Below are 12206 nucleotides of genomic sequence, written 5' to 3'. Positions count from 1 at the left end.
AAGACAACATAAAAATATGTGATATTATGGATCAACACATCATGACCATGTCCCCTATTGAATAAAAGTCAGATATATATACTATACATATTAATAGCCCACTTGAGTAGATGATATTTGGCATTTGCTGTAAAACGCATAGTTTTTGTCTCTTTTTTTTCTTTCTAAATTGGATACTCTTTTTTCTAAATTGGACTCAACATGTCAGTATGTCACAACCATGGCCAAGATCCCGATATGTTATGTGAGTGCTAACGGAACAATTATGCTTAGTAGTTTCTTAAAGGAACTAACATATATTATGTGAATTCCATGACAAGCAAATTAAAAAAAAAATCGTAGTTGAGTTCAAAGTAGTTTATAATTTGATAGATAATATCTATGTGCTTTTAGTTTTGATTTAAAGTAGTTTATAATTTGATAGATAATATCTACTAAATACTTTCCATGTTTTCTTGACCCCTCAACTCTATATTTGCTATATACATCGATATAAAATATAAGTAATTTTACAAATAAAAATTGAATATTGATATTCTGATATTTCAATTTTTTTTTTGTTAAATGAGTCATGATTATTAAAATTGATGGAGTGTTCTCTTCATAAGTATAGTAAAATCAGATTAGAAGAGTCATGAAATTATTGAAATTTAAGATATACATATAGAAAGCAAATTGGTGAAATAAACCCTACCACTACCACTTGTTCATTACACATTGTACATAACTGTTGAATCAAATCAATTGATTTGGGTACCAATTTGAAGATGATGATGACCATTCATCTCTATATATAATTTTATATGTTTTTCTTTTCAATATATATGTCGATGCTCTTTCGTAGGACCATGATGCATACATGATAATACTGTATATTGTGAGCATAGAGACAGTTAATAATCCTAGTGTACAATAGAAGACCTGTCCATATAACACCCACCACTTTCTCAATGTTTTCCATTCATGTTATAAAACTTGTCGTGGTGACAAGCAACAACGTAACAATACATTCCATCACTCAAATCTGAATATGAATATCTTCTCAATTATTTCAATAAATTTATAGTGGCGCAATGGTTCGTGATGATTCGACATATACAAAATAGCTAGGCTATAGTGAGAGTCTTGTGGTTTTAATTTTAAATGACAAAATTTATATATGTCGGAGATCAAATTATGTTTCAAATCTTGGATTCAAAATAATTTACATAAAAAGGAAAACATGAAGGTTGTATATAAGATTGGATACATAAAAAGGTATAAATGCTTATAAATATGGCTTTGCAAGCTGGAAACTAGGCGGGTTCGGTGGATCCTGTCCATGAAAGCTCACCACACAAAATAAAATTTTAAGAATCTCTTAGGGTTGTTTGTATATAGGTAGGGATCGAAGCATCCTAAGCTTTTTCTTTTGTTCCTTTCTTCTTCCAATTTCCACCTATTTTCTTTTAGTTTAGAATACCATTTTGACTTTAAATATGGGATAATCCAAATTACATAAATTTTTTTCGCTTTTAGTCTTTTTTTTTTTTTTGCATATTTTGTATGTATCCATGGAATTCACAAATAAAATGTGACTAAGAAAATTATTAATCTCTTAAAGAATAAAGAGAGAAAAAAAAAAAAGAGTACTAGTGAGTGAGACTAAAAGTGACTGGTGAGGGAACAAACAAAGATGTAAATTCCATTATACATCTTTATATCTTGCTTTCTTTTTAACTTTCCTTTTTGATTATTTAATTTCCTTTTGTCCCCTGACACTCATCTATGAAAGAAAATTCAGAAATTTGCTTTTTAGATTAGAACGTGGCTGTAATAAACTTGTAATTTTAGAAGTAATGCAGAAAAAGAAAAAAAAAAGTAAACCAAATTGAAAGTAAAAAAAAAACAATTAAAAAATCTTACAAAACTAATTAAGCTTCTCTAAACACATTGACCCAAAAATAAACAAAACATATTCTTAAAAAAATTTAACACTCAAAAATTACATTTGTAATGCTTAAGAAGCCTATTGGCTTCCCTTAAACCACTATAGTAGGCACCATGAGTTGTGGAGTAATGGGTTCTATGTGTTGCTTCCCCTGCAAACATGAGTTGAAGCTCATGAACCTTGGCTTGATGATCATGACCATTGACCTGACCAACCTTCTTGTTAATCTTTGGCAATGGCTCGGCCATGGCGTCTAGGTCATCCCCACTTGATCCGACCGCTACATACGAATAAGAGCCCCGGAACAGAGGATCACTTCCCCATTTGCTCTTCAAGACCTTTGTGATCTTCATTACTTCACCACCATCATTCAAAGAGCCATTGGTCAAAGTTTTTGCAGCGTCTTTCTTAACTTCCTTGCCTGTCAAGCAAGAGATAGTGGTCGTGACACCTTCTATGATCTCCTCATCCGTTAGTTTCTCAAGCTCTAGAGCTTCTTTGCCTGCAAACCAAGAAAGCAAGACCTTCGAATTGCGGTGGATAGGGCTAATGGTGGCTGTTCTTCTCATCCACCACGGTATCTTCACGAACCTAAACTCGGAATCCTCGCGGTCAAACACGAGTTGCAGAGACGGGAAGTGTCTCTGCGACATCTCAACGAAAAGCTTGTTGACAACTCCATAACCAAGCCTTTTAATAGCGTCTGATTTGAAATCAGGCAAAGGAGGACTAAACAACTCTGCATCACTCTCAATCCCTGCTTTAAGCACCCCTAAAGAGACAGTAACAATAACATGATCTGCAAAAACAACAGACCCATCTGAGAAATGCAGCTTCACAAGACCATCTTCGTTACTCTGCCACTCGATCTTTCTGACCTTTCGATTCAACTGGATAACACCTTGAGGAAGCACAGACGCCAAATGCTTAATAACACTGAGGTAGCCTTTAGCTATGGTGATCTCTTCCCCTGGAAACATCTGGTACTCACTCTCCGCCGCGAAATCGAGCGTCGAGAGATCATCGGCTGATGTGTAAGTCCTCTGCGTGTTGCTAAACATCGTAAAGATAGCTTCTTGAAGCGACTTCCTACTCCATTTCCCATAATACCCTTTAACCCCATCACCTCCATTGCTGATTGAAGAATCCCAATAAGCATCAAACCCAGATTTCAGAAACGACCCAACACTAGTAGGAGAAGAACAAACCCTAGTGGCAGTTTCGTAAATACCAGAGAAACGAGCCAAATCGGAGTCGGATTGAGAGATCTCTTTCCCCTGAGCTAATTCCATGAGAGCATTGAACAACCCAGAGACGGATTCAACAACCGGAGGCTCAACCTCGAACCCACCTTCAGCAAAGGTCTTAGCTTTATCAATGCTGGAACCCATACACTCCCATGGCTCGTCGGAGACTAAAGAACCAGTCTCCTTGGCGATTCTATAAACAGGGCTTCCACCGATCCCGTGGATCCACGTGGCACCCATCTCAATCTTCTCTGACGAGAACTCGGAGGTGTTGATCCTACCGCCGATTCTAGAACCCCCTTCGACGACGGAGAGCTCGAACATGTCGTTGGAGCTTGTGTAGAGCTTGTTAGCCGCCGTGAGACCAGCCATTCCGGCTCCGATTATAACAATTCTTGCTTTCTTCGTCATAGTTTTAACAAAAGGAATCAACTTTGTCGGTGTGTTTGGATGCAAAAGAAGAAGGAGAGAGTACTCTTATGTAAGAGGGGAGTGTGTATTTAGGGGGAGGAGACGAAGGAAGGTGAGAATGAATGGAGAGAGAGAGATTGCTTTGGCTGAACATTTATAAGGGAGAGAGTGTGTCTGTATGTGTGATGAACTGATGATGATGTGTCTCTGTGAGCCCAAAAAGCCACTGGGGAGGAGAGTTTTTTTTTTACTATTTCAGTATGTGAAGATTTAGATTTCTAATCTAGTGATTAAAGTAATTATTAAATTTTGAAATTCCTAATTTTTTGTCGATTTTTAAATATTTTTAAAAAATAATCTGTTTTATCAAATATATATATATATATATATATATATATATATATATATATATATTTGAGTAAATCGAAAAGAATTTTTTTTTTTTGCAAAAATGAAACATATAAAACTGTAATCACAAAAATCAGCATGAGTTTATATGTTAACTTTGTTTATAATTTAAACTAAGATATTTCTAAGACAAAACATTTTTTAATGAACAGTTACTTTTTCACAAATATGTCATTTTCAACCATTCTAATCCCAAAATAATTGAAAGAAACTTTTGCTGTACATACAATGTCGTTATTAGTTATATCATATATATATATATATATGAGATAATTAACTATTTATGAAAATACCGGTAGCTTTTCAATATTTTATTCATAGTTTTTGTTCAAAAGTTAGGTTTAGTTATACAGTGAGTACTTTATTTATTAGTATTTTCAACAGACACTAAATACGGTTTAGAGAAAAGAACCAAACTTCAGAATCACACACAACATAACCAACAATATGTCCTATAGGGAAAAAAAAAAAAAATACATATGTCAATTAGATTAGATATCAAGTCACCTCATCAAAGCAAAGCTCACCTATCGTCGCATTAGAAGCGGTTGAACCGCCTAGCTCCCAACGTTGTTTTTTTTTGTGTGAATAATGGGTGATGAGAAAATTTTGCATGGTGTGCGACATATATGCTCCAAACGTACCAACAACGTGTCGCTATTTATACCTTATGTGTTAAACACTTAAAACATATCTGTCTTTCCTATTCTTCTAACAACACATATGCCTTTTTTTCTTTGGACACAATTTTACGTATAATAAGGATCCGAATGATAACAGCGGATTTGGTTGTGCGGGACAAACGATTTGATAGTGCGGTACGTGCGGGACAAAAGTATTTGCAGGACAAGTGCGGTTAATACAATATATGCGGTACAAATTAATGTTTGATTGGTAAAAAAACGATTTACGGTGCGGATTTCAAACTATTTTATTCAAACTATTAACTAATATAATTATATATTATAAATATATATTACAAATAACATAATTAGCAAGTATATCATAAATTAAATTGTTTTCTTTATTATTAATGAAATAATAATTTCATCTATTATTTATAAACTTTAAAAACCAAAAAATTCTTTTAAATTAATCATGTAAATTTGTGTTCATAAAAATAGTGAAGAAATACGGTGTTTTAAACATAAATTTTTTCTAGAAGAAACTATAATTTCTTTTTAAAATTTTTTTAAATCTAGTTAATTATGCATTATTGGTTTAATTTGTAATGATAAAAAATAATCAAATTTATTTAAACCAAAATTTAACTTTTATGTACATATTTTTATGCACAACTAAAATATATATATATATATATATAATTTATTAACTTTTTTGGTATTTACAATATATGTAAATTATTCTTATTTATTTTATTATTTGTAATATAATTATTTATTGCATAAACATCTTCTTTTTTACTTAAAACAATATATTAGTTACCATAAAGCTTCTTTTAATACTAATTTGGATAATCATTAATGGATCATTTATTAAAAAAAACAAAAAGGAAAGCGGATTTATAGTGATCTGCACCATATTTTGGAATACATTTATTAGCGGAACGTTTTTCATATAACAAGATAGAACAAAAAATTAATGCGGTTTTCTTTTTTTGTTTTTTACAAAACCGCTGATTAATGTAAATTGTATGAATGGTGTAATAAATGCGGATTTTCCTTTTTGTTATAAAAACATCCCGCTTTTCGATCACCATTCAAAGTCTAAATGTTTGAACTTAATTTCGTGCTTTTAAATATGTAATACAGTAGAGCATATATGCAACAATTTGGATCACATCGTGTGTATTAAGTCCCAAAGGAAAAATTATATATTGAATAAGAAAGTTATAACAAAAGGAATAATAATTAAAAAAAAATTGAAAAATTGATGATTAAAAAAAAAGTGAGGACGAATAGAAAGAAAATGGTAATATATGGAGAGGAAGAGATCACATGTAATAAGAAAGAAGATGACAGAGGTAGGGCCAAAAGATGCAAATTATGAGTCAGTGGTACTGATCCACCTTTGATTGGATACCTATTTTAATCAACCTAACCATGATTGTGTCATCACTCTTAAGATCCATCTCAATCTAATTATATATAGCTCCTATTTGTTTACACATACGTATTTGCATGCAGCTACATGTATATATTGACATATATTCATCCGAATTACTGAGATTTCTATTTACATTTTATATAAACATGTGTAGATAAATGTAGCAGTGTATCACTGTGTATAAAAGAAACTAAAAGTGAGGTTACCAAAGATCAAGGGGTTAAAAACTCTTTTATGTTTGAGTTTTATCTTCTTAAAGTTTTTTTGTTTTCTCTTAGAAGTACATGCTTGGGTTGTAACTTGTAAAATATAGGTCAAAGACTATTGTTTAAAAGTTGTAACTTATAAAGATAGTCAATAACTCAATCGACACGATAATTTATTTTATTTAAGACAACTATATGTATAGTAAAGAATATAAAGACGTTAAATATATTTCCTTTTGCTTTTTTTTACCCTTAGAATTTGTAGGCAATCATCATAACACCAATACACCATGAACAATCGATTCCTTAGCGAGTATGTTCATAATTCATAAAGAAATGTTCTTTAAACGAATATGTTTCTTTTGGATCGATAGTATGCAACTTTTTCTTTAGATGAAGATATTATTGTAGATTTATTTTTACTTTAGTTAAAATTAATTATATCAAACTTTTTGCACTATACACACGAAATGGATCTTCATCAAAGGTAGTGCAGATCCGTAAGCTATCATATCGTCCCTATCGTTTACTTAATTAAAAATCAGAAAATGACCCATTACTAGCTAGAAAACTATATATTTACTATCAAGACTTAAATTTGATAACTATAATTACTCATAAAAATATTGAAATGATCAATATGCATTCCTTCTACGTTAAATCCACATTAGTATATATATTTCTGACCGAACATTTATTAATTCTCGAAATGTGAATTATTTTTTAATTCGACGAAGCATAAAGACAAAATCTTGCTGAGGCTTTTGTCGGTTGCGATGAGTTTGCACATCCCGAAGGAGCTCTGGCTCACCAAGAATCAACTTTGAGTTCAATAACATATACATATAAAACTAATATTTTTACTCAAGTTGTGTGTGACTGTAATCTCTCAATGTACTTTTGATGTACACGAAATCGATTTTTTTTTAATAAAAAAGTTTAATATAAAACATGATATGATATTAACATGGATTGCCTATATATATGCATAATACAGATTGTTTGTGTTGATATACAAAAGTAGGTACATTGAGCTCCAAAATCTAGCTACCATGGTATTTTTCCCGTGACCCAAGGACTTTTCCTTGATCTTCGAAGCTTGAAAATGACACAGTCGAAGGTGGTCACGTGTTTCATACTCCTATATTTACTATGCAAACTATAGATGCATTGTATCCATTTATAGATCAGTAACAAGTGTATTAGTACCTAAAAGCTTTGCACTCTAGTCTCTAGACAAAGCTTTTGGCTTAAACTTGGTTCACCACACACACTTCTTTCTCAAGTAGAAATTTGGTGAGCCGTGAGCCAATGTCTTTTTAAAAAATGAGGTAGATGATAATCCATCCGGGTTAGCTTGTGCAAAACACCAATGATCGGTTTAAATGGTGTAGCCTCACTACAACAACATCGATAGGATATCGAATTGTCGAGGGGACATAAAGAGAACCAGACAAAAAAAAAAGAGGGGTGTAATGGCTAGGATTTTAAAAAGGACTCAACCTTGAACAATGGAGAGATAGTACTTCTTGAGCCACAAATTTGTCTCCTCTCTTCCAAACAAATAGTTTGGCATATTCACGTACAGATACAAAACTCAAAACGTATGTGTATATCAGTGTATATAATGTATGTTTGTATGTGTCGACAATAAAGGTTTTTGTTTGGTTATAGCTACAATGAATCAATGATGAGAATCCAACAAAACCTATGGACACCCTATCTGATGGTCTTATATCTATGAAAGAGTAGTGTACTTAATGTCAGATAAGCCAAAACCCCATGAAAGGGTTAGTATGTACTAGATGTTTTAAAACTAGCTAGAGAGACAGAGGTGAAAGGGAGGAGAAAGAGAGAATCTACTAGAAGATATTTTGCAATAAATAATCTCAAATGTCGCTACCTAACTCCCTCACCCCACAATCCCAAGAGTTTAACACTTTAACTCCAATTGTCAGCAAGTTTGCATAGATGTCAGGTCTTAAGATTGCTTAACAACTCTGTAAAAGTAAAAATAGTGTCCGGTTCAACCTGGTTTATGCAGAACCAATTTTCTTGAAATGAAACCAAATCGATGTGAAGAACCACAATTTTCTACCTGCTTTTGTTGTTGGAAGAAAGAACTGAATGATCAGTGAAACATGGGTCACGTCAAGTACTTAATAATTAAGATCCGGATTTCATTCTGATGGTTTAGTTTCGTCATGCTTAACCAAGTTTGGATTCACAAGAATGGTTGAAAAATACAAGCAAGTTAGGTGCCTACCATTTACCCGAAGAAACAGAATCAAGAATCCTAAAAGATCACTGAAGTTTGAAATTTACCATTAGTTTGAATTACTGGCCTACATAACCAAGTAATTTCCCCCACAAAACTAATGCCTAACTCACATACGCATACCGATTTCCGCAAAACTGCACCTAACCCGCAGCAACTTACTAATAGACATGGGATTACTTCCTCAAGGCTTAGAGGTACATGTGAAAACATGTGACTTGAACTTTTCTAGCTCTGTTAAGACTTCCTCTTCCGCTCTGTAAATCAAGTCGCTCAACCGCCATATCTGCATCATTTAGATTCATAACAAAGTTTTCGATTTTACCAAGAAAATTAATTATAGATAGGGTTCCCAGTAAATGCAGCAACACATTTAAAAAGTACCTGCAATGTTCCACCTCCACCGCTACTTTCACAGTTATCAGAAACACTGACAATAGTCCAAGGGTCCACTACGTTCCAGTGGAATTCGACCACTTTGTCCCTAAGAAAATTTATACAAAGAGATTATAGAACTGAATAGAGTAAAAGGAAAAAGCAAACATGAGAATCAGGATAAAGTCTTCAAAACCTGTGACCAGCATGCTGGAAGAAAAGCCCATCAGGACTTTTGGGTGCACGCTCGGACTTCTTACCAACCTGATGTACACACATAGATATATATATGACTATGATGAACCTGAAAGTAAAAAAAACTTTTACATGTGAATCTGAAAAATTATACTGACCCTATCATAATCCCAAAGGTTCAAGAGACCATCTTCTGCGGAACTCCCAAACACAGATGATTTATCAGGAGACCACTGTATTGATTACAAAGCAGTGTCACTGGAGTCTGGAGATAGGTATTCTCATATGCAGGACTAATGATATGAAGAAAGAAAAAACACAGAACTAGGGGCATGTTGTTGAAACCTGAACGCAAAGAACAGCAGCTTTGTGGCCTTCAAATGTGTAGACAGGTGAACCAACTCCATTTGAGGTCAGGTTTCGGCGGTCAAACACACGGACAGTGTTATCTGCTGACCTGGACAAATGGTGCAGAAACGTTGAGTGAGAGAACAGTAACATCTTTGTACTTTTGGACAAGCAATCAAGTGTGGAAAATCAATACCCTGTCAGGATCAAATTGTTGTCATGAGGATTCCAATCGACGCAATGAAGATCAGCATCATGTGCCTTCTCAACCTGCCAGCACACAGAAATAAACAGATGGAAACTGACAACCGAAAGGTCAAACATCGAACTCCAATATGGCTAAAAAGAGAGGTACCTTCATGGCGGGACTAGTGCCAGTTTTGCGTCCCATAGCATTAGGCAAGAATCATCACCAACACTGCAGAATTCCTGTGCACTGCAGGACACAACAAAAAATCAACAAATAAAACATCAGAAATGTCTGTTCTCTCATTGGTGGAGCCTATCAGAAATGTCTGTTCTCTTATTGGTGGAGCCTATCAGAAAAGTCTGTTCTCTCTCTCTCATCAGAAAATTCTGCATTTGAATATAAACTTAGAGCCTAAAACAAGGAGACTGCCCAAAGAAGTTACCTAGATGGACAGAATGCCACATCTTCAACTGTATCCTCGTGACCATGATATACGCCTCGAGGGCCAACAGAAGGACAACCAGTTTTATCACCACCTTCACCAGTCTGTTTGAAGCTTGATCCAGGCGATTTGGAATCCATACCAGCCATTCTGATATGATCTTGGATATTCCACAAAACAACGGACTTGTCCTTGCCTGCACGGAAGAATATGACACAAAGATAGAACCAATACAAACTTGCAGCAAACCTTTAAGATATGACACAAAGATAGAACCAGAACAAACCTCCAGAGAGAACAAAAGGTTCTGTTGAGCACATTGCAAGAGCAAATTCAGCATTATCCTGATGCCCAGTTAGTAACTGAAAATAAAAGTTGTTCAGATGATGCAGAAAAAGGTAGCACAAGCATGTGGTTTAAGACGGTGGGAAGAGCATACCAAATCCGGACAAGAATTTGGAGCTCCAGGCACAGCATACCGGTCTGGTTGAGTCTCAGTGTCCCAAATGAGAACCTGAAAACCGATATATCATACTTGCATGACTGAAACTAGAACTACGTTCAAACAAAGATACTGAATCACGAAAGCAACTTTTTTTTATCAGGCTGATGACCCTAGAAAGCAGAGCTTACATTAGGACTGTCGGTGTGAGTAGCTACAATCTTGTTATTTTGCGGGAGTTCCCTGATTCTGTTAACCTGCGATTAATGAAGGGTACACATAAAAAAGTCTTTTTGCAGTACTCAAAGTCCTTAAACAAAATGCATATTCGGTAAATCCATCTAAAACAGAAAAATGAGAATAAAGGGAAATCTCTTGAAAGGGTGGAACTCACACCTCTCCAGGGTGGATGATGGTCTTGTACTTCTTCACCAATGAAGAGTGAGCCGCTCCATTAAGCTGAAAGAACATAAAGAAACGGTATTTCATTAATTTTATCTTAGCAAAGAGTAACAAAAGGACAAAAACACAAGCTTTGGTAGAAAAGAATACTAATTACCTGCCTATTAACAGCTTCGCAATTGGCTATGACCAAAGTATTAGGCACACTGCCGTTAGTCTAATGACAGAACCAAGAAACAAAGGTGATATAAGTAGAAGTAGCAATAGACAAACTTTCAGTTATCATTTTCCTCAAGAAAAAATGTATAAACTAAAAGAAAAAGCGCAAACCCACTTGTTCCGAGAGATAGAGACGTTGAGTCTTCGAAGCTGCTTGCTCAAGCTCTGGTCCCCATCTGCCCAAATCAAATACCAGTTACAACGAAACGGAACCTCTTTACGCAAAAACTAAACACTACACTAAATCTTAGCACAGGTTAACATCTGAAACCAAAATGTAACAAAAACAGAACACTAAAACCGAATTGGCCAACTGTTGTTACCAACGACCACTTGATCATTCTCCAATCAAACAAGTTCCAGAGGTTCAAAATGGAAACATCATACAGCTAATGAGTTACAACAGATCAAACTATAAGAAAAAGAAACATATAAAAACATGGAGGCCGAGCTAACTCATCAACTGGATAAACCCTAACTAGAACATGTCGAAATCTCGCAAATTCCAGAAAACTGCTAAGAAAAAGATCCAAATCTATCAGCATGTCACTAGTAAAAGTGGGAATCTCACTAAATCGCCTTACCAAAAGCACAAAGCTTGAATTTTTATTTCCCGAAAAGGAAATAACTTTTCCAAAACAAAAACAAGAAAACGCACAGACCTGCAAGAGAGAGAGGGCCAGACGAGGGCATGGTTGGCAAACGAATCATAGAGAATGGGAACAAGAGCCTTCCACTGAGAAAACTTATCCTCAACAGTGGCCTTGTGACTCTGCTGTTGAGAAAACGGTGACTGAGAAGACTCTCCATTTTTCTTGGGTTTACGAACTCTCGTCTTCGGCACAATGGCCGTCACCGGAGCCCTGGATACTCTTCTTCTCGGCCTGGTGGCTTGAATAGTCGCAGCAGCTTCTTCGCTCTCCATGTCCCCCTTCTTTCTCCTTTGTTTTTTTTTTTTTTTTTAATATTATATTTTATGCCACCTGGAGTAAACTTCGTCCCGGGAAATACCAAATATGCAAATCCTTAAACCCAGTGAATAAAAG

At 34.8% G+C, this 12206-nt stretch overlaps 1 protein-coding gene and 1 pseudogene across 2 annotated transcripts; both read right to left on the bottom strand.

Moving 5' to 3' along the window:
• Window positions 1-1778: 1778 nt before the first annotated feature.
• Window positions 1779-3810, bottom strand: LOC104721897 (putative polyamine oxidase 5). The gene has a single exon (XM_010439973.3). The coding sequence runs from the start codon at window positions 3586-3588 to the stop codon at window positions 1978-1980; it is 1611 nt and encodes a 536-aa protein (XP_010438275.1). The 5' UTR covers window positions 3589-3810; the 3' UTR covers window positions 1779-1977.
• Window positions 3811-8425: 4615 nt separating this feature from the next.
• On the bottom strand, window positions 8426-12190 carry LOC104721895 (WD-40 repeat-containing protein MSI5-like; annotated as a pseudogene). The gene is made up of 15 exons (XR_015572522.1): window positions 11823-12190; window positions 11276-11336; window positions 11099-11158; window positions 10936-10998; window positions 10731-10796; window positions 10537-10611; window positions 10384-10459; window positions 10098-10293; window positions 9821-9901; window positions 9662-9735; window positions 9463-9574; window positions 9276-9350; window positions 9119-9186; window positions 8932-9031; window positions 8426-8833 (listed from the first exon to the last, which is right to left on the bottom strand). The product of XR_015572522.1 is annotated as a WD-40 repeat-containing protein MSI5-like (transcript).
• Window positions 12191-12206: the final 16 nt, after the last annotated feature.

Source organism: Camelina sativa, chromosome 11 (assembly GCF_030686135.1).
Source record: "Camelina sativa cultivar CO46 ecotype springtype chromosome 11, ASM3068613v1".
In the NCBI taxonomy this organism is placed as follows: Eukaryota; Viridiplantae; Streptophyta; class Magnoliopsida; order Brassicales; family Brassicaceae; genus Camelina; species Camelina sativa.
The sequence above is the reverse complement of the archived record's forward strand: the minus strand, read 5'-3'. Positions and strand labels throughout refer to the sequence as shown.

What these genes read in the sequence shown, in the direction of transcription:
- LOC104721897 (XM_010439973.3), bottom strand. Translation starts at nt 3,588, where the DNA reads ATGACGAAGAAAGCAAGAATTGTTATAATCGGAGCCGGAATGGCTGGT.